Below are 27,230 nucleotides of genomic sequence, written 5' to 3'. Positions count from 1 at the left end.
ACTGGTTCACCTCGAGGCCCAGGTGGTCCTAGCACTGTGCTATCTTCTCCTGGATAACCCTATAATGAAGATAATTATTTACAAACAAAATCAAATTAATAAAATAAACTTTGAAATATGTCGCTTATCATTGTCTAATATGTTATGACACCTACAATCTGGCTTTATCTTTTTTAAATGGAAAACTTTACCTACAAAACTTAGCACAGGATATTTTATACAGTTGTAATTCCTATATGGTTCTCAGAAGTGTCTATCAGCTTTAATTACATACAGAGCAGTTTAGGAATTTGTTCAAAGTTTCAGGTTTCCAGTGATCTTGCAAATTAAGAGTAGTATTATTATAGTTATTCTTAAGCCAGAACAATTTTACTATAAATTTTACTATAAATTTCACTATAAACATACTGGTCATTTAATCTAGAGTCTCACAATCTGTTTCAACAAGTAATTAAAGTTTACAAAGCTTTATAGATTACAAAGTACTTTACCATATATTATTTCATGAATATCTTGAAACAGTCTATTGAAGACATTTTAATGACTTAAATTTTCATCTCTTGTTATTTACCTTCTAGAATTTGCAATACTTCCCAAATTGAAAAGTGTTTTCTTTTATTCTTTGAAAATGTTTCCATGCACACTTTCAGAAAGAACACAAAAATTAAATATTTAACTTTAGGATTGCAAAGTCAATATATACACATACCTTTTCTCCTTTAGGTCCTGGCAGCCCAGAAAGGCCTGGTTGGCCCTGGTGGCCCTAACAAAAGGACAAGAAAGTAGACATTCTCTGTATCATTTGTGCATGTTTCTACCTAATACCACCAAGGACATGCCATTAGATACTGCACTATTCTGAAAGAAAAACAAGATTCATTCTCTAGGGGGATGAAGCCTAAATGCAGTAGCAAGGTTTATTGGTGAGATTTCATCTTAATCTGCATAATTGGAATGACATCTTTATATAACCATTTTCATGCAAATACACACATTTTAATTTCCAGTTAGAAATGATTACCCTATATCCTGGAATTCCTGGTTCTCCATCAGGTCCCATCAATCCTAAATGTCCCTAAAAAGCAAAGTAAATATTAGAGAGAAAATAGCCAACTGCTTGAATCATTACACTTGTACTCTGATTACTTAAAATTTAGAATTTCTGAATATTTTACTTAGTCTGAAATGGGAAAACAAGAAATAACATTCTAACTTCTCTTATTGTTCTTCTGAACTACAAAAGTCCCACCAAAAAAAAAAAAAAATGTCTCTTCAGTTTACTTCTGGTATAAATATTCTTAATCATATTAAGAAAAATACTTTCAGTTGTCAGAACCCTATAGGTTTTCAGCAAGTTCTTGGAAATGTAATGTGTATCTGTCAAAGTTTATAGTATATATATATATATATTTTTTTTTTTTTTAGAAGTTTATTTTTTTTTTTTAATTTTTTTTTTCAACGTTTTTTTTTTTTTATTTATTTTTTTTTATTTTTGGGACAGAGAGAGACAGAGCATGAACGGGGGAGGGGCAGAGAGAGAGGGAGACACAGAATCGGAAACAGGCTCCAGGCTCCGAGCCATCAGCCCAGAGCCTGACGCGGGGCTCGAACTCACGGACCGTGAGATCGTGACCTGGCTGAAGTCGGACGCTTAACCGACTGCGCCACCCAGGCGCCCCAGTATATATATATTTTTAATGTTTACTTATTTTTGAGAGAGAGAGAGAGGACAGGGGAAGGGCAGAGAGAGAGAGAGGGAGACACAGAATCTGAAGCAGGTTCCAGGCTCTGAGCTGTCAGCACAGAGCCCGAAATCACAAACCATGAGATCATGACCTAAGTTGAAGTCAGACGCTTAACCAAATGAGCCAGCCAGGTGCCCTTATATCTGGTCCAAGTTTATGGTAGATGTGCCTCACTGAATATTAGAGTATAGCCTGAAAGTTTTTGATATTATCATGATGGGATCATGGAGAACTCCATACTCATTGATAGTTTCAGATGCTTTGATGAAGAAAAGTTTCAGCTCTGGTCAAAGTTGTTAAAGTAGAAATAGTTGGCAACTTATGTGTGATAATCACTCTGTTATTGCTCTTATTATCAATATTTTGCAGATGAGGATACTATATAATTTAAGGGTTATTCATAAATGCCTCTAAAGTACTGAAAATGTGACTCAGACCACTAAAAAGAGCAAAAATAATAATCCTAAAAATGTCTTACCTTTCATACTACCAAAAATTTCCACACCAATTCTCCTATTTAAGTTTGAAACTAAATAGGAGAGGAGAAAATTAAGGCACAGAATAGGTTCATGCCTAACCAAATATCAGATTAACCAGAAGTTCTAAATATGATTATTTACCCAAAGAACCCATGAGAACCACCTATCATTTAAGTGGATATAAAGTTAAAACATAAAAGTAAGTAGATTTCTTATATGGCACCAATAAAAAGATATAATGGAAAAAAGATTGCATCATAAATCATAAAGTCCATAAGAAACCAACAATAAATCTAACAGGATAGAGGTAAGAACAGAATAAAGGAAATAACAAAACTTTATTAAAGGACATATAAGATGATGTAAGTAAATAGAAAGACATATACTGCTTCTCTACTGAAAGATTCAATGTTAAAGGAACATGAAGAGCTGATTTTAAAGTTCACATGGAAGAGAGAATTAAAGTAAGAGCTGAACTTTTCAGAAAAATGAATTATGGAATACTTGCTCTTCTCAAAAGTACTATAATAATATAACAATTAAATAGTGTGGTACTGAACCCAAAAATAGGCTAACAGATTGACAGAAGAAAACAGAGAGAATGAAAACAGGTCAATAAATATTTGAGAGTTTAATTTAGTGGGATACAGAGTGACTATTTATTAAATGATTTTGAAACAACTGAAAATCTACTTGGAAAAAAGAAAATCAAGTTCTTTACAACTTATTTCACAGCAAAATAATAAACTTCATATGAGTTAGGAATAAAAATAAAGCTATAAAAGAATTAGAAGAAGGATATGAAAGAGTATTTTTATATACTTTAGGTAGGGAAGGCATTTCTAATGAAGAAATAAAACCTGTAAAGTAAAGGAGTGACAAATTTGAGTATATAATAATTAAAATCTCCAGCAAAAAGATATCAAACAAACAACACTAAATGTTAAATGACAGAAAGAGAAATTGTATTTATAATACATTTTGTAACAAATTTAACAAAAATATATTATCTAAGGGACGCCTGGGTGGCTCAGTCGGTTAAGTGTCTGACTTGGGCTCAGGTCATGATCTCACGACTTGTGAGTTCAAGCCCTGCATTGGGCTCTGTGCTGACAGCGTGGAGCCTGGAGCCTGCTTTGGATTCTGTGTCTCCCTCTTTCTCTGCCCCTCCCCCATCATGCTCTGTCTCTCTCTGTCTGTCTCTCTCTCAAAACTAAATAAACATCATATATATATATATATACATATATATATATAATCTAAAATATATAAGGAGTTACTACAGTTTAATAAGAAAAAGACAGCAATCTAATGTAAATCATGTAAAGTGAATATGTAAAGGCAATTTCCAGAAAAAAAAATCACTTAATTGTAATCGGGGAGATAAAAACAGAAAGAAAATGAGACACATGTTCTCATTTATCAGACTGTCAGACATCAAAAGGGTTAACATGAAGTATTGGTGGTGGGAGTGTATATTGGATGAAACCTTTTGGGGAGGCAATTGGAGAACATGTGTCAATATTTTTAAAGTGAATATTCTCTTTAGACAAAATCCAAAGTAGGAACCTACTTTGAAGGCAATACTCTGGATTAGTTTCCATGTTTGTTAAAAATTAATCATATTAAATAAAGTTTTGTAACATACAAGCCCAAATCAGAAAAATATTAGTAATTTAAATCAAAGGAAGAAAGACCTGAAGTGGTAAGATGAGTATGTCAAATGAGCCTGAGATAAACTTTCTTCAGACAACTGATGAATTATACAATGCTCTCAAGAAGGCTTTGGTGAAAAGTCTAGCATTTGTGACATTTAACGGAGACTAGGAAATACACATGCATTTTGTAGATAAGCTTATGAAATAGTGAAAACACTAAGTTTAATAATTCAAATACTCTGCATCTCTCATGCTGTGACTTTCTAAACAGGTCCAAATATATTAGCAATAAAATGTTGCTATTATAGGTTCAGAGGTATTTATGCTACCCTTGTTTCCAACATTATATAAAGTTCATGCAAAAGATTAAATATTATTAGATGTTACAGATATTGATCAGAGCTGGTTTAAAAAAAATCTCCATTAGGATGTAGAGTCCAAGCTTATAAAGAAAAATCATTTTTAAGTAAATCTAATTTTCAAAAGCAATATGCCAATCCTGACAGCATAGTTTCATACAGATATTAAATTCTTATTTTAAGTGCAAGTCATATAAACTTTCCCACTTAGGTTAAGAGTTATAATCTGAGTTTTTAAAACTTCATTTCACATTTTATTTCCATTTTGAGTTTTTTCCCCTCTCCCCTTTTCATGTCCAGAAACCACTAAGCCATTTAAGTACTGTGGAATGCTTACAATTCTCCACAGCTCATGGAGGTAGATTATTTTCAATGGAACTATTGCTTTCTCTGTAAAATTAATCAAGGGATGAAACTTTAAGGACATGGATACATTTCTTTTCCATCCACAGTGAACTCAGGTCTGGAAATAAATCAAATACTAACCACAGCACCTCTCGTTCCTCTGGCACCCTTAGGACCACTTTCCCCAATTTGTCCGGGAGCACCTCTGCTTCCAATTTCTCCGGTGGGCCCTATTTGTCCTTTTTCACCCTGTGGATGTCGTTAGTAAGAGAGAAAAGTGGGAAAAAACAAATTTTTACCTAGATGAATTAACTGTATCATATACCTGAATGACACCGGAGGATAGTCTGTAAGCAAAATTCCGTAAATAGTAACTTGGGTTTACCTAGCTGGTGGTAGAGACTGCCACTGACAATAATAACATACCATCACCACCTAGGTTATCCGAAAGATATAACTGAAAGTAATTTAGGAGAAAGAACATTTAAAAAAATAATTTTGGCCAAACAAGCAGGAGAGATCTGGTGTTCATGTTGAATCACCAATAACCAATTTTTTTATTTTGAATTTGTTAGGTATGTATGTATGTATGCATGCAGGCATGTATTTCTTGTTATCATGAGAAAACATAGACTGTATAAGAAACGTGCTTCTATACACAATTTCAATCCCACAAAGATCTATTTAATGTATACAGTTTCCAGTGTATGTTTCTGTATATTCAGTGCCTTGGAGTCTGCCTTTAAAAATCCATAACATATTTATATCATTCAACATCCTTCTGAAAACTAGTTATCTTCTGTTTTCCGTCAAGCTGACTGATCATTCTCTACCACCAAAATATGGCTGCTTTTAAACAACTTTAAGTGCTATAATTCACTTTCTGAAAGTGGGAACCAATCTGTTCTGCTGTAGACAATAAAGTAGATACAAAGAAAAACTAGACTGTGATCATAGTCAGGAAGGAAGTTTTTGGTATTCATAATAATTCCCAGGGATGCAGGCTACTGTAAAGAATTATACTGTCCCACTTCTAATGTTGATTTTAGATATAACATCAAATATGATGAAAAGAGACTTCAGTATTGGGGTTATTTTCATGGGTAAGAATGGCTACTAAAATTCACCTCATTCATTTTTCCTTACTTCTTATTCTAACTAATCCTGTCTCTACATTATGACAAAGATAGGCTGGGTGTATGTTAGTAAAAATGATAAAATTAGACTTTGGGAACTAGATATGGTGTGATTTGAAGCTAATTATGGTCATATATTCAGAACTGTTGTATTTGAATAAGAAAATCATACTTGAACAAATTATTGGCCCCATACAGAGATGAATTTTTCATTATAATGTTCCAGAAATTTATACATTTTCATTTTAGTAAGATATAAAAGAAACATATAAACCATATTCTGGATGTGTGTTTCTAAGCCAATATATGGGAAAGATAAAATAATTAACCTTTTCAATTTAGATAAACATAGTACTAATAAACCCAGAAACAATCTCAATCATAATCTTTTCCCCTAAACATTTTACTAAAGTTGTTACTAATACACAAATGGTGTAGTATTTTCCTTTTCTCTCTTTTCCTGCCTAAAGTCTACTGAAGAATTTTTGGCAAACAGGAGAAGAAAAGGCAAATATCTTCACAGGAACTACAGAGTGGGACAGTTGCCTTCAAATAATCAAGGCGATAAATACTCCTAAGTAGAGTTAAATATTAATTTATATAAATGTGCCTTTAAAACCAAATTTATATTTCTTTATTACCATATATCTCATGCAAATAAAAATATCACAGCACTCTATGGAGCTCGGAGCACATCAGAAGAAAGGAAGCCTTAAAAAGATGTAAAAAAAAAAATTACCTTTTTGCCTGGGCGACCTCTTTGCCCTGGAATTCCCACAATTCCTTCAGATCCCTGAATGTCCAATATAAAAAAGAAAATAAATTGTTAAAGAAAGGACTAGATGGCATATTTAAATACTTACATCACATAATCACTGAATTGAACATTATGTAAAAATGAGGGTTACTTTTCAACAATATTGTGTTTGCATAATTATCTAAAAATAGGTCATGATGATTTAGCGGTCTGTTACTAATGAGTAAAATTTACATATACAAACTGGTCAAGATAGACAAAATTAAACTGTTCTTTATTATAGGAAGAAAATTATCTGGTTTCATCACCATTTTAATTAGTGAGACTGTAATTAAACTAAACCCATGCATCCATTTTAATTTTAGCAGTTCTATGAGCTACTACTGTGGGTTCAACATCTTGTTGAATGTATAGGATTATAAAATATGTATATAAAACATGGTGAAGAAGAATCTCAAGATCTTATTGGAGTAGTAGATTAAGGAGGTTTTCTTTGGTCTGTGGAAAAAAGGAGAGAGGGAAATAGATGGAGAAAAAAGAAGTAGTCATATTCAACTTTAAAACAGTATTTTCATTTTAATCTGTATTTTATTCAGACAAAGTAGACTGAAAGTTTTCAATACATACTTTTTTTTGTGTGTAAAATTGGCTAAAATATTTTAGATGTCATGTGAATTTGCAGGTCAACAGTAATTAGGCTTAAACGAGATCCACAGTAAGCCAGGGTGCAAGTTCTGAAACGGCCAACAATTAATCACAGCACTCCTTGCATTAGTTTGGAAATGAAAATGGAAACCTCAAATTTGTGTCCCAAAGCTTGGCAAACTGCAAAAATGATGCAGACAAGAAATAAATTGTGGTTTACCACTGTGCTATGGAGGCTCTTGATAAATATTTGTTGAACGAATAAACAGATACCTAAGGAAGTGACTCATGCCCTATGCTCCTCAGTAAATGCTCTTCTAGCCTCAGAAAGTCACTGAATTTAGAAGCCAAAATGGTTAAGTTCTATTGCTGTAGTTCTAGCTGCATCCAGAGGTCAAAATGATAGTTGCACTAACCTGAGATTTCTTTGTGGTTAATATGGACTTTTAAAAAGAGGCAGATTAACTTTCATTAGAGGGTAATGGTGTGAGCTTTTAAAAGTCAGACTGCTAGTTTCATAGTCTGGCTCTGTCACCTCACAGCAATATGACCATAGGTAGATTGTTTAACTTCTAAAGGCCTCAGTTTCCTGTTCTATAAAATAAGTACAACAATGCCTCTTCAAAGAGTTATTAAGATTAAATGAGATAGTGCATGTAAAGCTAAAACGAACCGGACTTTAAACTGAAGAATTTAGCTCAGTGTTAGTTCTCACTAACGTCTGCTGCCTTTTTCAAGTGTATTATATAACATTTGAATGTATATAAAAAGATATTAGAAGGTACAATAAATACCCATGCACCCACCACCCACTGTAAGAAAGAGAAGATACATATGTAATTGAAGTCCCATATGCACACATACCTTTCCAAACACATTACCCTCTCCCCTCACTCCGGTGCAACCATTTTCCTCAATTTATCATTCCCAAGCATTTCTTTATACCGTTACTCCATTTGTATGTATCTCCAAGCAGTATGTGGTAATGTTGCATCTTTTCAAACTTTAAATAAGCATACTTAATGCATTCTTTGGAAACTTTTTTAACACACATTTTGCTTTTGAAATTAATCAGTGTCTTTAATCTACTCACTTTCTGTTTTTCATCCTATGGGATTCTATTTTCTTATCAAACCACAGCTGATTTAACCACTTTCTTACTGATGAATTTTTGGTGTTTTTTTTTTTTTTTTTTTTTTTTTTGTCCTGTTACAGATAATGCTTGTGAACTCATCTATGTGCCATGTTAAAGGTGGTTGTTTTGTTTTGTTTTTGTTTTTATGGAGTAGTCCCAGAAGTTAAACTGCTGGGTTGTAGAATATGTACATCTTTAGGTATACAAGAGAATGTAAAATTATTCTCCAAAGTAGTTTTGTCAATTTCCATTCCCATAGCAATGTTTCAGAGTCCAATTACTTCAAATCTTCTGTAAAGCTTGGTACTATCAGACTTCAAATATGTCCATTTCATTGTGGTAAATGATATTTTATTTGTGTTTTCAATTTGCATATTTCTGATTATTAAGGAGGAATGATTATCTATTCACACCGTTATTTCACATCTATATGTGATTCTGCTCAATATTCCCCTGAGCTGGACTTACTGAGTTATCCATAAAAGTTTTTACATATATTCCTGATACCTGTATTTTGCTCATTCTATATAACACAGATCTCTTCTCAGCCTGCAGCATATTTTTTCACTTTGTTTAATATAACTTCTGATTAACATAAGTTTGTGATTTTAACATAGTCATATTCATCAGTATTTTCTTCTTGTCTTACTTCTTTTCAGTGTTTAGGAGATCCTGACTGCTTCCCCTCCCTCCATGAGGTCATAAAATGTTCTTGTAAATGTTCTCATGTTTAACATTTTGATTTTCACAATTAGGCCTTTAATTGGAATTTCATTCTTTTGCGTGCGTGTGTGCACTGGTTTGAAGGAGTGGTTTTATTTTATTTTGTTTTCCATTTGGATAACCAATTGGGCCAGTACCATTTATTGAATATTTCATCCTTTCCTTAATGATTTGCAATCTGTGATCAGTGTATCAAAATTCATGTTTCAAAATATACTAAGCTCTGAGTCAAGGTTACCTTCTATTTCCATTGGTCTCTTTGTCTTCTGTGAATGAACATGACACTGATTAAATTACTCTAGCTTCAATCATAAGTTACGGTATCAGGTAGGGCAAGCTCTCCCTTCCACACACCACTCTGCCCCAACCCTTGTAATTTGTTCTTGAAAATTGTTTTGATATTGGTCCTTTGTTCTTTCATATGAATTTTAAAATCACTTTTCATTAATCAGGTCCTATAAAAAAAGTCTTATAGGGATTTTGACTAAAATTGTATTGAATTTATAGACTAATTTAGGGGACAATTGATAATTTTTTGATATTGAGTCCTCCTATCCATGAATATAAAATATCTCTCCATTTATTTAGGTCTTTGTTAATAAACATACTTTTTTGACAAAAATCTGCAAATATTTTGTTAGATTTATTTCTAGTTGTTTAATTTTGTTGATGATTATATTATAAATAGGGTTTTTTTTTTGTTTGTTTATTTATTTATTGAGAGAGAGGGAGAGAGCAAGCAGGGGAGGGGCAGAGAGAAAGGGAGAGAGAATCCCAAACAGGCTCCGTGCTGTCAGTGCAGAGCCCAATACAGGGCTCAATCCCATGAACTGTGAGATCATGACATGAGCTGAAATTAAGAATCGGATGCTCAACCTACTGAGCCACTCAGGCGCCCCCAGTAAATATTATTTAACGTTTTCTAAACTGCTTGTGGCTGGTGAAGAAGAATGGAATCTATTTTTGTATATTCTTATATTTAGCATCTTGCTAAAATCTCCTTAATTCTAATAATTTGTCTGTAGATTATTTCTCTTGTACCGTACTGGCTGGGTTTCTGAGTAAATGTTGAATAGAAATGGTGAATAGTGGTGATCTTTGCTCATTCTTTGAAGTTTCACCATTAAGTATGATAGTCAACGTGGATATTATATTTTACTAAATGCTTTTTGTTTCATTTATTGAGATCATATTTTTAATTCTTTAATTTGTAAATATGTGACTTAAATGTATAGTTTTAAAAAATGTGAGGCCATTTGTTGCAATACTTGTACAAGAGGGAATTCACTGACCTCTTATATCAGCACCTCACAATGAGGTGCAATGAATCCAACTATTCAGGTGTCGGCCAACACTACTGCATGGCAATGTTACCTGCCAACCACCATGCAGTTTAGACATTGCTGTAAGTGTTTATATATTTAAATACCAACAAAAACTTGCGGAGAATGTAAAAATAAAAGTGATAAGCCTCTCACAAACGTGTATAATTGAGAAATTTGTCATTAGTCTGCAAGAGGACTTACACATTTTTCAAACTTCCATTTTCGCCTCAGTGTCAAGTGAATGACCTTGCTTTATACTGCACTGAGACAGAGTAGCAATCAAACAAGAGCCACCTCCTCTTTCCCACACCCGATCTACCGACATACCTCCTTATGCACACACGTATTCCGCCTCCCTTCTCTTACAAAGGAAGAAGTTTCCCTGTTGCTTGTCTGAAGCCAGTGCCTCACTTGTATCTAAAGCCCATGTTCCCTTCATGGCCTTCTCTTAACAATTGCACTATCAATTTTTTCCTCTTGACTACATCATTTCCGACAGCAATTAAATAAGCTAGATAGCACTCATTAAAAAACAAAAACAAAACCCTTCCTTGACCTCGTGTCCCTCCCTCCCTTCCTTTCTATTCACTCATTCAATGTCTCATGTACTTTTCTTTTTTTTTTATTTTTATTTTTATTTTTTAATATATGAAATTTACTGTCAAATTGGTTTCCATACAACACCCAGTGCTCATCCCAAAAGGTGCCCTCCTCAATACCCATCACCCACCCTGCCCTCCCTCCCACCCCCCATCAACCCTCAGTTTGTTCTCAGTTTTTAACAGTCTCTTATGCTTTGGCTCTCTCCCACTCTAACTCATGTACTTTTCTAGTTCAATCTTTACTTCCCCATGACAGCAGAACTTTTTGAAAGATCTGTTTATGCTCATTGTCACTATTTTCTTACTTCTCATTCCCTCTTCATTTGGGCTTTTGTTCTTACCACAGCTCTGAAATTGCTTCCCTTTCAGGTCACCATGTAACCTTCATATAGCTAAATCCAATAATCCAATGGCTCATTTTATCTCAACCTTTTTTCATTCTTGAAAAATTTTAAGGTTTTGTTTATATGGCAGCATGCTTCCTGAATTTTCGGCTTCCTTATATAACACCTCCTTATATTCTTTTTTTTTTTTTTTAATTTTTTTTAACGTTTTATTTATTTTTGAGACAGAGAGAGACAGAGCATGAACGGGGGAGGGGCAGAGAGAGAGGGAGACACAGAATCGGAAGCAGGCTCCAGGCTCTGAGCCATCAGCCCACAGCCCAACGCGGGGCTCGAACTCACAGACTGCGAGATCGTGACCTGAGCTGAAGTCGGACGCTTAATCGACTGAGCCACCCAGGAGCCCCACACCTCCTTATATTCTAATGATTCGTAAAATTATGTCACCTGTCCTGACTGTATCATTGACCTTCTGGTTATCCTACCTACTGACATCTTTTTGAATTTCTAATAGGGATTTCAAACTTTATGTGCCCCAAACTGAACGCTTGAATTATCCCCTCAAATCCCTAAATCTTGTCTCTTCCCTGTCTTCTCCAACTCTGCTATAATGTGGCAGTATTTTGAAAATTATCAAAATTGCTTTTCAATTTTGCCTTTTTGAATATATGAACTTTACCCTATTCATAGCTTGAGGGGGTCATATGTCCAAGGGTTATATGTATTAAGAAAATTTTTCTGTTTTCTTTGTTTCCAACTTTAATAATTCACAAGCTGACCTTGGAGCACCCAGCATACAGAGCTGTCCTATATTATAGAGAAGACGCATTTTCCATCTACTGCAAATAGAACTCTAAGGCTTTTTACTAGGTGATAAAAGGATGAGAATATGACATAGGAGAAATAGAGAGAAAGCCAGGTTGTTGTTGTTGTTTTTCTTTTGGCTCCAGGAGAATACAGGAGCGCAAAAAGGGAGGGAGAGACCTAGATGTTCAGATTTTCCTCTTTCTGAGTTTTGGCAAAGTGAGACTCTTGTTCCCCAATACCTCTTCAGGATGCAGGAAAGGTACCTTCTCTCTTGATAGCACTTGGTTTATGGCCATATCACTTTGGATGTTTAGGAAAATCAAAATGACGAACATTTGTTAAATTTTCCTAACCTACTCCTTGATTCCTATATGATGTAGATGGCAACTTAGAAATACCTGGGGAGCTTGTGTATGTGTGTGGTGGGGGAGTGGTCATTACTCTAGAAAGACATGGCTCTGTCATAACGGCTGATGAGCAGACTTCCTGGGCTAGAGCTGAATGAGAATCCAGAAGACTTGAGAGGGATCTGCAGATTAGTGGAAGCTGATTAGAGGGAACCTCTCCCAGAAAGGAAATGAAAATTACTAGCTGCAGACATCATCATCAGAGGCCAGCAGGGTAGGCAGTAAGCAAACTGACAAGGGACATTACTAGGTCCCTATCTTAAACACCTGCACCTAGATCCAAAGCCTCCACATCCTTACCATCACCAGACACTCAGACTCTCTAATGGAAAGGAGCAAAAGAGGGAGGTCAAGAGCTGATAAATTTGAGAAGCAACATTGTAAGAGTCTGAGCATTACCTACAGAGACTACTAATTTATAGGAACAAATTGTTTAAGCTTTCAACTGAGTTGGGTTTAAAATTTTCTTTTGCCCCCAAGCCTCCAAACATTCCTCACTAATCAGTAAGTTAGAGCTTGTGAGGAAAACCAAATAAACCAAAAATAATGAAATCGCATATATCCACATATGTAAATACCAATTTGTAGGTCTGTAATATATTTAATGATATGATCACCAGTTCAGTTGCTCCAGCTAAAAACCAGGATTTATTCTTCATTATTTTTTCCCTCTTTCTCAACATCCAAACAATGAGTGATTACAGTCAGCTGTATCTCCAAAATATGTCTTAAATGGGATCACTGTCCCCTATCTCTATTGCCCCTTACATTCCCAACCATACTACTTTTCGTCTACACTACTGCCACAGCCTTCTAAGTCCACTTTTACCCTCATAGTCTATTTCTTCAAAATTCCCCAAATGATCACTAAATTAACATTTAGTGAAATTAACAATTCAAGCCCCTTGCCCTGTTTAAAACCTTCCAAATGGCTGCTCATTGAAATCAGAATCATCTCCAAATCTCTTATTATGGTCTGTAGTCCTCTATATGATCTGGCTGCTTTTATTTCTCTGATGTTATGTTTTCAAGTTACTCACTACATTCCAATTACTTGGCCATTCCCTCCCCCCCCGCCACGCCCACCCCATCTGGCCCCTTTCTAATAGTGCATCTAATAAATGCCCTTTCTGCCTTAGAGCATTTGCATTTAAATGTCCCCTCTACCTAGAAAGCTTTTACTTAGATATTTACATGACTGGCTGCCTCTTATCCTTAGACATCTGGTTCAATGTAACCCTAGGTAGTCCTTCTGTGACCACCCCAATTTAAAGTGTTCTATTACCTAGTCACTCTTTATCTCATTACCATGTTTTCTTTTCCTCAAAGCACTTATCACTCTCAGAAATTACCATTCTTGTTCACGTTTCCTTCCCACACCGCAGTGTTAAGTTCCAGGACAGCAGGGACCTTGTCTGTTTTGTTTATTGCTGTAACATTAGTACCCAGAACTGTGCCTGGCATATAACTGATGATTAATAAATATTTAATAAACAAATGAATAATAGAATGCATGCCCCAAATTGAAAATATTTAGCCTTAATCAGTAACCTAGACTACTTGGTATTCATTTGTAAAGAAATAACATCTTAAAAAACATGTACTAAAGTTGGTAGTAAAGCCAAAGTTTATGAACAAAAGGTGAAGAGTAGTGAGACATTTTTATACTACCTTTTTGTTTCTAAGAAATGTACCATATGGATCTACTAGGAACATTTTGCACAGTAAACCTTTGTACATTTGAAGAACACATTATATGTGAAAAAGGGGATTGCTATTGCATTTTCTTTTGTCATTATAATCGGAAAGATTTCTCCTGGTTCTTTTGTCCACATCTTTTTTCTCTTCAAAGACAGGTTGCTTCTTCTTTTTGTGGGGTGGAGGGGCGGACATGGATTGGGGGGGGGGATGTGGGATGGGGTTGGAACTTCCACTGATATTAGGCTGGTTTATTTTCGTGCTTGTTCTAAAAATGCATAAGAAATATCTTGCTGCAAAACATTTGCTTTTAAAAGGCAACCCTACTGCAACTCATTTGTGTACTTAGAGGCTTGCAAGGCAGACTGGAAAAATAGCAACATTTTCTAAATGAGCATGTTTTAGTAAACTTCTTCAATAATTCCTAACATAAGAATGCTTTTATATACTGACAGAGAATAGTTGGCTTTATGCTGAGCCTACTCATTAAGTAGAAGGAGTTGAGATTCCAGCCTATTACTTTAAATATGTGAGAGTAGCTGTATTGTCTTGAAAGTAACACATCACATCTATTTAAAAATTTTTTTAATGTTTATTTAGTTTTGAAGGAGAGAGACAGAGCATGAGCAGGAAGAGGGGCAGAGAGAGAAGGAGACACAGAATCTGAAGCAGGATCCAGGCTCTGAGCTGTCAGCACACAGCCCATAGGTGGGACTTGAACTCACGAACCACAAGATCAGGATCTGAGCCAAAGTCAGACACTTAACCGACTGAGCCACCCAGGCACCCCACATCACATCTATTTTTTAAACAACTTTGAGATACAAGTCATATACCATATATGAATCTGTTTAAAGTATACAATTCAATGAGTTGTGCAACCATCACCACAATCAATTTTAGAACATTTTCATTGCTCCCAAAAGAAACCCTGTATCCACAAGCAGTCACTTCCCATTTCCTCCCAACCACCATCCCTAGTAGACATAGGCAATCACTAATCTACTTTCTGTCTGTCTAGATATGCCTTATTTGGGACATGTCATATATCATGTGGTCTTTTTTGACTGGCTGCTTTCACTTAGCATAATGTTCTCTTTTCTTTTCTCTTTAAATGTTTATTTATTTTGAGAGAGGACAAGTATAAGCAGGGGAGGGGCAGAGAGAGAGGAAGAGAGAGAATCCCAAGCAGGCTCCATACTGTTAGCATGGACCCCGATGTAGGGCTTAATTTCATGAACTGTGAGATCGTGACCTCAGCTGAAATCAAGTCTGACACCTAACGGACTGAGCTACCCAGGCACCCCTAAGCATAATGTTTTCAAGGTCCATCAGTGTTGTAGCATGTATGAGTACATCATTTCTTTTCATTGCCAAGTAATAATCCATTGCATAGATATACTACATTTATTAATATACATTTACAAATCATCAGTTGAATGATCATTTATGTTATTTTGGCTATCATTAAAATGCTTCTATAAATATTCAGGTACAAAATTCAAATTTTGTTTGAACTCTGCTTTCAATTCTATTGGGTATATACCTAGGAATAGAATTGGTGGATCATATAGGAACTCCATGTTTATCATTTTGAGAAAATGCCAAATTGATTTACAAAGTGGCTGTACCATTTTATATCCCATCAGCAATGTATATTTACATCTTCAGCAACATTTGATATTTTCTGGGTTTTTTTATTTTTAATTTTTTTTTATTAAAACCATCCTAGTCAAGTGAAGTGGCATCTCGTTGTGGTTTTATTTGAATTTTCCTAATGGCTAATAATGTTGATCATCTTTTCAATTGCTTATTGGCTAACTATATATCTTCTTTGGAGAAACATCTGTTTAAATGTTTCACTCAATTTTTAAATTGGCTTACCTTTTTACTACTGAGTTGGAAGAGTTCTTTGCATATTTTGGATACAGTCCTTTATCATATATGATTTGCAAATATTTTCTCCCTTTTCATGGGTGTCTTTTCACTGCCCTAATGGTGTTTTTTGAAGCACAAAATTATTTTCTTTCTCTCTTTTCTTCTTTCTTTCCTTCCTTCCTTCCTTCCTTCCTTCCTCTCCTCCATCCCTCCTTTTTTCTTTCCTTTTTTTTTTTGTAGGTAGGGTTTACATCCAGTATGGGGAGCCCAACATGGGCCTGAAATTACAACCTTGAGATCAAGAGCTGAGCTGAAATCAAGAATTGAATGCTCAACCAACTGAGCCAGCCAGCACAAAACTTTTAATTTTAATGAAGTCCAGTTTATTTTTTCTTTTGTCACTTATACTTTTGGTGCTATCTAAGAAAACTTTACATAAATCAAGGTCATGAAGATTTACTGGTATGTTTTCTTCTAAGACATTTATAGTTTTAGCTCTTAAATTTTGGTCTATGATCCATTTTGAGTTAATTTTTGTGTGTAGGATAAGGGTCCAACTTTATTCTTTTGCATGCAGGTATCTACTTGTTTTAACACCATTTGTTGGAAAGATCATTATTTTTCCCTTTGACTTTTCTTAGCACATAACATGTTCTTGTAATTCAAATTTATCTTGTTCTATTTTTGTCCCCTGGGATTTATTTTATTCATTGAGACAGCCAATAATGTTAATATAGTAAACAAAGTTTGGGAGTTATAGAGTGATTCCTATCACAGGTTATGTTCCTCTTCTGTCTGAAACCTTTCAATGCCTTTTTACTACACTTTGCATAAAAAAACCAAACTTTGTACCATGATTTAAATAATCCTTCATGATCTGCTTCCTATTTATTTCTTCAAGCTCATCTCAAAAAACTTTTCACTATTCTCTATGCTATAGCTATAATTAGCTTCCCTTTAGTTTTCCAAATACATCTAGACCATTCCCACTTCCAGATATTGGCCCTTACTACTCCGTCTGCCTTGAGTGATCTCTCAAAGTTCTTGGCATGACTGGTTCTTTTTCATTCTTCAGATCTCAGCTGAATCCTCCCCTGTCCAGAGAACCCTTCCCTCAATGCCCTATTGGAAATAGGCTTCTATTCTCTTAACCAGCTATTATTTTTCATCACCCTATTTGTTTCCATCATTGCATTTATTGCTATCTGCAATGATCTAGTCTATTGTCAGTGTTCACAATATCATAAAATCTGAGACCAGGAATCTTGCTAATCTTGTTCCCCCTTGGTATTTCCATTGCTTAGCAGAGTTCTTGATTCATAGAAGGTACTCAAAACTTTCCTTGAATTAATGAATGGACAAATACATTTTATAGAGTCACAGTCTATGAAGCTAATAAAATTTTGGAGCATCTAAGTTAATGCTTTTTTTTTTTTTAAAGCTATAGAACCTTTTCTTCCAAAGAAAGCCTATACAGAATCTCATGTTAGATATACATACAAAGATTTTTTTCTGACTCACATAGTAATAGAAGAAACACTCTTGCCCATTCAGCATCCCTCCCTGACACAGTCATCTTGGGATGCTCTGCCCAGCTCCAACCCCTTTATCATGTATAATGTGTAAACTGAGAAACCAAAGAAGGACTCACCCAACAATGTACAGCTCTTTAGTGGTAGAGTAGGGACAGTGGTAGAGCAATTCTTGCATAATGGTCAGTGCAGAGGTCTTTCTATTTCTGTGTTGCTTTATGACACAACAGTTCAGAACAAACAAGCCTAAGACCAGAGTCATAAAAATCATTCAGAAGATAAAGATTTTTTTTTTTTTCAACGTTTTTTAATTTATTTTTGGGACAGAGAGAGACATAGCATGAACGGGGGAGGGGCAGAGAGAGAGGGAGACACAGAATCAGAAACAGGCTCCAGGCTCCGAGCCATCAGCCCAGAGCCTGACGCGGGGCTCGAACTCACGGACCGTGAGATCGTGACCTGGCTGAAGTCGGACGCTTAACCGACTGCGCCACCCAGGCGCTAGAAGATAAAGATTTAAATAAGTCCTTTACTCCTTAATGCCACTGACCTCAAATTTCCAAACTTATTATTTTTTAGGGTTTCCAAGGAAATTATCTCAGAAATAAGATTCATGTATACCTTATTATTCTTTTCTAACTAATGATAAGTCCTTTCATCTTTCTGACTTTGCTTTGTAAGATCCTATTAAAAACGCTTCTTAGCTTTATTTTGCTTCATCTTTTCTCAAGATATTCCCCTATTCCTAATTATCATACCACTCTATCTATACAGGTGGGAAAAAAATCACACTTCAAGAAATCCAACCAAGTTTTGTCCTAACAGATAAAATAAGACAATTTCATTTTTACATATTCAACTTTTAACTTCCATAGCTTCACATCTGTTTAGATGTTAGATAGTACAGTGATAGATTTTTAAGGAAATGGATGACAGACCGTAACTCAGGCAGATGTTTCTTCTCAGATGCTTCCAAATTCTTCTCTCATACAGAGTTATGCATTTAGGCAACTGAATACTTTAGCATAGAATTCAAGCATAAAATACACATTTTAAAATTATGCTCAAAGTAGTCTAAATCTTAGATTTAGGAATTTGTAACTGATGCTTCCCCTGCCTTATTTTTCAGCCTAGTTCTCATTTTCCAGTCTTCTAGAGAGAAGAACATTTCTTTTCTTGAAAAATAAATTGTATTTCTTTTTTTCTCACTGTCTTGTTTATTTTTAAAGAATAGGTAGCATCTTTGTGACATTGCCTAAGGAAGAATGTTTTTAAAGTGAAAAATAAATCCAACATCAGGCTGTCTGATTAAGCAATAGTTCCTTGGATCATAAAATTCTTTTGAAAAAAATGTGCCATGGTATTTTTATTGGGTTTATGAGCTGAAAGACATTTAAAATTCCAAAGAGAACAACAAAAAGAATAAAAAAGAAACACACATGTGTTGTTACTAAAAAAGGCACCAAAGATGTGTACAAGGCAAGATTATTCCTGGGAAAAATTATGAAGCAGATGAAATCTGTGTTTATCATTTTTCTATGTCTTGTTTTGAGCCTCTTTTTTCATCTCTGTTCTGCCCATCACCAGCTGTCAGGCTGCATCATCCCCATCTGGGGTTCCTGTCTGTTATCCTATGGCATGGCTAGACCTTTTATTTAGTTCTGTGTTCTTCCCACCAACACTTAGGATTCTGCTTGGGAAGTAAGCTAGGTGATTAAAAAAATCCATGCTAAAGTATTATTAATTGTTAATGACTTTCTTACATAAAAATAATTTGGTAAGAATTCTCAGAAAGGTAATTACACTTTTTCAGCATTTGTTACATGGCTTCTCTGTGAGTCCAGCCCTGATGAGTCCTCTACAAAAGATGAAAATGTCAATAACCCCCCAAAAAGGCAAAACATAAGCCCAAGGCTGGTCACCTCATGGAGTAGTGTGGCTTAGAGGCATAGAAGTCAGACAATAAAGGAGCTAGAGTCAGCTCTGCCATCTGCAATTATACTTATCTTTCTCTGAGTCTATATTTTTCAGTTGTAAAGTGGGGAAAATAAAGCACTATTGGATTATTGGAAGGATTCTGTGAGAAAATGTAAGTGAAATTCTATTGTTCAGTGCCTGGACCAATAGTTTGAAGATAATATTGGGGGGTGATTCCCCAGTGCTTTATATTTGCTGCAGTGAAGCACCTATCATAGTTTTCCAGGACTGAGAGAGCAGGATGGAATAGAAATGGACACTTTACCACTTATGTAAAACCAGAGGGAAGAAAGACTCAACTTGTCAATTGCTAAAAAACAGGAGACATTTCTGATTCATCCTCAAACTTCAAATGTCACTTTGAAATACATTGGTATAATTATCTATTATTTTGCAGAAGAGGTGAGATAGCATTATTTTAATAGATACTAAAGGAATTATAATTATGGGTAAATGATATGAATGGCAAGGTAGCCAGTTTGTGCTTAATTTATGGTATTTGTTGTATTCTTCTAGATAGGGCTTCTTCTTAGTTCTTGGAGATGTAATTGAGATTACTAGGGGCAGGAAATATCTTTAAAAGGCTAAATAAGACCCCTAGGGTATGGCAAAAAGAGAAATCATTTTATGGTAGGGTCATAAGTAATGACTCCTAAGATATGAGAATATCTTCAAAGGCAAGAATACTTAGAAAAGTAAAGAGAGAATAATCTTGGGAGGAGAACACATGTTTAAACATGTGAGATAAAGACGAGGGGACAGTAAAGTAAAAAGACAAAATGTCCAGAGAGGCCTTATCTAGAAGATGTAACAAATATCATAAATTAAGGATTTAAGCAAGAAAAAAGCTGTTCTGATTATTTATTTACATCTTCTACTGGCTCTGTGGTGAGAGAATCTGTCCAATACATTTAGAATTTCCCTTGAAGTAATACTACAATTTTATATCAGATTCTGATAGTTTAAATTATGCCTGCAAAGGACTTCTTATGGCATTCTAGAGTTAGGACATTCCTCTACCAGAATAATGTCAGCTCGATGAATAAAAATCAGAAATAGTCAATCAAACTAAGTTTGAGATAACACAAAATGTTCCCCTTCAAATGCTTTATGACAGAATTTCCATAGCTGAGGTGACTTCGTCAGGATAGTCACATAAGTCATTCCTGAATTCAGCCATCCTCAGAAGAAGACCAAGTAGCTAGTATCCATATAAAAGACCCACCATTGTGAAAATCCCAGAACCTGAGGGTGAGGCTGAGGCACTCTCCTAGATCACAGGGATACAGAAGGACCAAGCAGAAAGGTAAGAGTAAAGATTTCACTTTGATTGCATTGTCCTTTCCTCAGAGCAGCAGAGTACTGCATCAAGTGGCTCCCTTGGCTTATAGTTTCTCCAGTGAGGAAAAGAAAAATCCAAAATGCACATTTAGCTCCCCCAGTATTGTAGAATATTTCCAAGGTAGCCCAATAAGGTTTCACCTCATGGGGATCATTGGGAAAGACTGCAGACTTGACTACTAAGGATCAGATAGAGACAGAGAAGAGAGGCAAGGATTACAGCATCCTGCACCAGATCTTGGTGGACTGCATTCTTGATTGCAGTAGCACCTGAGCAGAGATCCAAGTCAGTGATTCTGCACATCTGCAGAGCTGAGTTGGTGGCTCTGTCTGGTCAGAGATCTTGGCTGAAGTGTTCTGCATTATTTGGGTCCCCAGCCAAAGGGTCATACTTGCTGTGGAGCCCATTATATGTCCCTGAGTAGTCAGGGAAGCAAACCTGAAACCTTGCCCAACAGCTAAGCATATACTCCCATCTCACTCAACCAGGATTGCCTGGCCATAGAATTTGGGCATTTGTGGAATCCATACTATAGCCCTACTCAGACAGGCAGCCAAACCAGCAGCCCCATCAAAATGTTGGGCATGACCAGAGAATCTGAACAGTGGCCCCAGACAGTCTTGGAACTCAGCTTAAAGTACTGCCCAGCTGTAAAGTCCAGCCAACATCTCTACCCAGCAGCAAAATCTAGTTAATGGCCCTGTCCAGTTACTAGGCACAGCTTGCAACCGTGGATAGGCAAGAAGCCCAGCAAGTGGTCCTGCCCAATCACAAAGCATAGACTTCAGCCCCACCCAACAAAAGAGCTCAAGAGTAATGCCACCCATGAAGAATATAGTCTCCAGCCTCAACCAACACTGAGATTTAGCTGGAAGCCCCACTTGACCAGAAAGCCAGGCAAGTGACCTTAAGCAACACAGAGGCACAGCCAGTGGCCTAGGTTATCATGAAGCGCAGTCTGCGACTCTGCACAAAATTGGGACATAGCCTGTGGGTCTGTCCCACTGTGAAACCATGCTTGTTGTCTCATGAAAATGGAGTGCAGCCAGTAGCACTATCCAGTTAGGATGCACAAGATGAGACTTTGCCTAAATACAGAGTCCAATCAGAGGCATTGCCTTGCCAGGCAATACAGCCTAAGATCTCACCCTATCAGCATCCCTACCCAACTAGAGTGCCTATTCACTGGCCTCACTTGAACATGAAGTTCAAGACAGCAGGCTCACTTAGCTGCAGAGAACAGCCAGTGACAACCCTCCCCCAACTTCAGAACGTGGGTAGGGACCTTGCACAACTGGAGACCCCAGTGGCAAGCTGTACCTACCACAAATTCTAGCAGTTAACCAGTCCAGTATCCCAAGCAAAGCAGACTGGTGAAGGACTTTCCCTGCCAAAATGAACCTCTAATGTCTGGAAGAGAGACTACTTACTCAAATGTGCCGATACCAGTGCAAGGATACAAGGATCATAAAGAATCAAGTAAACATGACAACACCAAAGGAAACTAATAAAACTTCAATAACTGATATGAAAGTAATGGAATTCCATGGACTTTCTGACAAATAATTCAGAGTAATCCTCTTAAAGAAGTACAGTGAACTATAAGAACTATAAGAACACACAAACAGACAAGTAAAATTAGAAAAACAATGCATGAACAAAATGAGAAATTCAACAAAGAAATAGAAACCATAAAAATAAATAAAATAAAAATCCTAGAGATGAACAATACAATGACTGAACTAAAGAATTCAATAGAGAGCTTCAGCAGTAGACTGAACCAAGCAGTAGCAGTGAACTCAATAAGTTGTTTGAAGTCACCCAGAGGAGTAAAATGAAAAAAACAAAACAAACAAAAGAACAAAGTAAAGTGAAGAAAGTCTATGGTACTTATGAGATAGCATCAAGTAAAATAATACGTGCGTGCATTGTGATGAGACCAGAAGGAGAAGAAAAAGGACCAGAAAGTCTATTTGAAGATTTAATGGCTGAAAATGTCTCAAACGTGGGGAGAGAAATGGATATCCAGGTTCTTAAGGCCTAAAGGATCCCAAATAAGTTGCATCTAAAAAGAATTACTTTGAGACACATCATAATTAAATTATAAAAAGTCAAAGACAAAGAGAATTTGGGGAGCAGCAAGAGAAAATTGACTTGTCACAAAAGAGAGCCTCCATATGACTATAAGTACATCTTTCAGCAGAAACTGCAGGTAGTAAAAAGTCAAAAATTTGCTTCAAAATACTGAAAGGAAAAAAAAAAAGTCAACCAAGAATACTATACCCAGTAAAACTGTCTTTCAGAAATGAAGATGTGGTAAGGACTGTTCCTCCAAAACAAAAGCTTATGAGTTCATCACCACTAAGACTGTCTTACAAGAAATACTAAAGGGCACTTTTCAAGCTCAAATAAAAAAATATAATTAATGTCATAAAAACATGAATGTGTAAAACTCACCAACAGATATAAATATATATACATATTCAAAGCCAGATTCTCTAATATTGTAATGATGGTGCATAAATCACTTATAACTCTAGTTAAAAAGTTCAAAAACAAACATATTAAACTAAAATAACTAAAATAATTTGTTACTGTATACATAATATAAAAAGATGTCAATTGTAACATTAATGACCTGAAATGTGAAGAGGGGAGAAGAAGTAAAAGTATAAAGTTTCTGTATACTATTGCAGTTGTTAACTGCTTAAAATAGGATGCTATAAGATATTTTATGTAAGCCACAAAGGAAGAGTGTGGTCGATACACAAATTTTAATAAAAGATTAAGTCACACTGCTACAAAAAAGTCATAAAATCACAAAGTAAGACAATAGGGAGAAAACGAGGAAGAAATGATCTATAAAACAGTCAGCAATTAATTAAATGTCAATAGGAAGACCTTATCAAAAATTACTTTAATTGTAAATGTATTAAATCCACTAATCAAAAAATACAGAATAGCTGCATGGATAAAAAGACAAGAGTGACCTATATACTGCCTGCAAGTGACACTTAAACTTTAAGGACACACAAAGACGGAGTGAAGAAATGGAAAAAGATACTTCAAGAAAAAGAAACAAGGGTAACCAAGAGAAAGCAGGGATACTTACACTAACATTAGACAAAGTAGACTGTAAGCTAACTAATCATAAGAGAAAAAGAAGGTCATTACATAATGATAATAAATAATATATAATTATAAGTATTTGTGCACCAAACATTGGAGCTTTTAAATACATAAAGCAAATACTAACAGAAATAAAAGAAGAAATACAAAGCAACATAATAATAGTTGGGAGACTTTAATAGCCTACTCTCTAAAATGGTTACATCATCCAGGCAGAGAATCAATAAGACAACAATGGATATAAACCAAATATACCTAACAGACATATATAGACTATTCCATCTAACAGCAGCAGAATATACATTCTTTTTAAGCCTACATGAAATATTTTCAAGGACAGATCATATATAAGGTCACAATGTAAGTCTCAACAAACTTAGGAAGATAGAAATTATATCAAGCATCTTTTTAACCACAATGGTATCAAACTAGAAATCAACAATAGGAAGAGAGCTGGAAAATTCACAAATACGTAGAAATTAAAAAGCATATTCCTCAACAAACAATGGATGAAAGAAGAAAGCAAAAGGGAAATAAAAAAATCGTTAGACAAACAAAAATAGACACACAACATAGCAAAATTTATGGAATGCAGCAAAAGCAGTTCTAAGTGGGGAGTTTGCAGTGATAAAAGCCTACATTAAAAAAAGGAGAAAGATCTCAAATAAGTAACTTAACGTTACACCTCAAAGAAGTAGGAAAAAAAGAGCAAACTAAAGCCAAAGTTAGCAGAAGAAGTGATGAAGATTAGAGCAAAAAGGAAGTGAAATAGAAAACAGAAAAGTTATAGAAAAGATTAACAAAAGTAATACTGTAAAATCTTGGATTGCTTCGTATATTGTAACTTGTTCTGCGAGTGTTCTGCAAAATGAGCCCACATGTCTAATAAGTTTTAACTTGATAAATGAGCGATGCCTTGAAATATGAGTTATCATGACACTGAACATGACATGATAACAACTGAGCCAACAGTTCTTTCTCTCTGTCACTGAGGGATTGTGGGTGATCATCTTCCATGCTTGGATGCTCAGTCACAGGCCGTGTGGTGTTTGGCAGAAATCAGTGATTTTTCAAAACACTGGAAGGTACGCACAAATGGTACTAGTATATTTTTTGTCACTTCAAAGGACCTATTGACAGTCCTTTGCTTTTCCACACAAGAGTAAGCTTAGGAATGCTTTGCTTCATTCTAGGTCATTGGATAGGTTCCTGTTAAAGTTTCATGGAAAGAAAAAGATTCAATTGAACCAATAGACAGTAGTGATTCTGTTAGTGATAGTGAAAGTCATCCTACACAATAACCCTCCTCTCTCTTGTCTCCCTCACACCAGCCACGAAGGTTTTCAAAGGTCAGTGTAGGCTAATTTGCTTATTTTTCTTAATATTTTGTATTTTCTTTAATATTTTGTATTATATTATAGTATTATAATCATTTTTATATGAATAATTTTGGATTGTGAAACAAATCATCTGAGTTTCCATTATTTCTTATGGGGAGATTTGCTTTAATATACAAGTGTTTTGCATTACAAGCATGTTTCCAGAACAAACTATGCTTGCAAACCAAGGTTTTACTGTAGTCGGTTTCTTAAAATGATAAACAAAATTGACAAACTTTTAGCTAGACTCACTAACACAGAAAGGCCTCAAGCACAGAAATGAAAGAGAAGACATTATAAGTGAGACATTATACTGCAGAAAGACTAAGGTTCATAAGAGACTATTCAGATACAATTATTTGTCAACAAATTGGACAACTTAGAAGAAATGGATAAATTCCTAGAAACATAGTACTTACCAAGACTGAATCATGAAGAAATAGAAAATTTTAATAGACCAATAATGAATAAAGAGACTGAATCAGTAATGAAAAACCTCTCAACAAAGAAAAATAGATTTTGCTGATGAATTCCACCAAACATTTAAAGACAAATTAATGATAATATTTCTCAAATTCTTTCAAAATTTTGAAGAGGAGAAAATACACCCAAGCTCATGTCTACATTACTTTGATACTAAAGCCAGATAAGGATATTATAAGAAAATAAAAGCACAGCCCAATATCCCTAATGAATATAGATGTAAAAATTCTCAACAGAATAGTAGCAAATTAAATTCAGCACATTAAAAGGATCTTACACCATGATCCAGTGGGATTTATTCCAGGAATGCAAGGATTGTTTGTCTACAAATCAATCAATGTGATAAACCCTACTCGGAGAATTAAAGAAAACCATATGATTATCTCAATAGATGCAGAAAGAGTACTTGGCAAAATTCAATAACCTTTCATGATGAAAACTTTCAACAAAGCAGGAATGGGGGGAACAAACTTCAACATAATAAAGGTTATATATGACAAACCCACTACTAATATCATGTTCAACAGTGAAAGATTAAAAACTTTTCCTCTAAGATCAGCAACAAGAGACCAAGGTGCCCACTCTCACCATTTCTATTCAACATAGTACTAGAAATCCTACCCAGAGAAATTAGGCAAGAAAAAGAAATAAAAGGCATTCAAATTTGAGAGGAATAAAACTGTCCCTGAAGATATACATTATCTTCATATAGAGAAAACCCTAAAGACTCCACAAAAGAACTGTTAAAATTAATAAATGACTTCAGAAAAACAATATACAAAATCACCTATAAAACCCAGTCATGTTTCTATACACTAACAATATATATCTAAAAAAGAAATAAAACATTCCTATTTATAATAGCATCAAAAATAATAAAATACTTAGGAATAAATATAACCAAGGAAGTGAAATATCTATGCAGTGAAAACTATAAGACATTCATGAAAGAAACTGAAGACACATAAATGGAGAGATATATCATGTTCATAGGTAGGAATAATTAATATTTTTAAAATGTCCATATTACCCCAAACCATCTACAGATGCAATGTAATTCCTTTCAAGATAACAGCTGCATGTTTTACAGGAACAGAAAAAATCCTAAAATTTGCCTGGAACCACAAAATACTCCAAATAACCAAAACAACATTGAGAAAGAAAAATAAAGCTGGAGGTATCACACCTATTAATTTCAAACTATATATACTAATCAAAACAGTATGATACTGCCATTAAAACAGACATATAGATTAATGAAAAAAAATAGAGAACCCAGAAATAAATGCATGCATATATGGTCAACTTACATTTGAAAAAAATGGTGTATATTGTATGTGTATAT

The 27,230-nt window shown here is 35.1% G+C and overlaps 1 protein-coding gene across 1 annotated transcript in view; it reads right to left on the bottom strand.

Moving 5' to 3' along the window:
• Nucleotides 1–27,230, bottom strand: part of COL24A1 (collagen type XXIV alpha 1 chain) — a 390,296-nt gene that overhangs the window by 93,317 nt on the left and 269,749 nt on the right. Inside the window, exons 39-43 of the mRNA XM_049618486.1 lie at nucleotides 6,462–6,515; nucleotides 4,728–4,835; nucleotides 1,022–1,075; nucleotides 710–763; nucleotides 3–59 (exon numbers count right to left, since the gene is read on the bottom strand). Coding sequence (XP_049474443.1) covers nucleotides 3–59; nucleotides 710–763; nucleotides 1,022–1,075; nucleotides 4,728–4,835; nucleotides 6,462–6,515 — 327 coding nt within the window. The remainder of the gene's footprint in view (nucleotides 1–2; nucleotides 60–709; nucleotides 764–1,021; nucleotides 1,076–4,727; nucleotides 4,836–6,461; nucleotides 6,516–27,230) is intronic.

Source organism: Panthera uncia (genome assembly GCF_023721935.1).
Source record: "Panthera uncia isolate 11264 chromosome C1 unlocalized genomic scaffold, Puncia_PCG_1.0 HiC_scaffold_4, whole genome shotgun sequence".
NCBI lineage: Eukaryota > Metazoa > Chordata > Mammalia > Carnivora > Felidae > Panthera > Panthera uncia.
The sequence above is the reverse complement of the archived record's forward strand: the minus strand, read 5'-3'. Positions and strand labels throughout refer to the sequence as shown.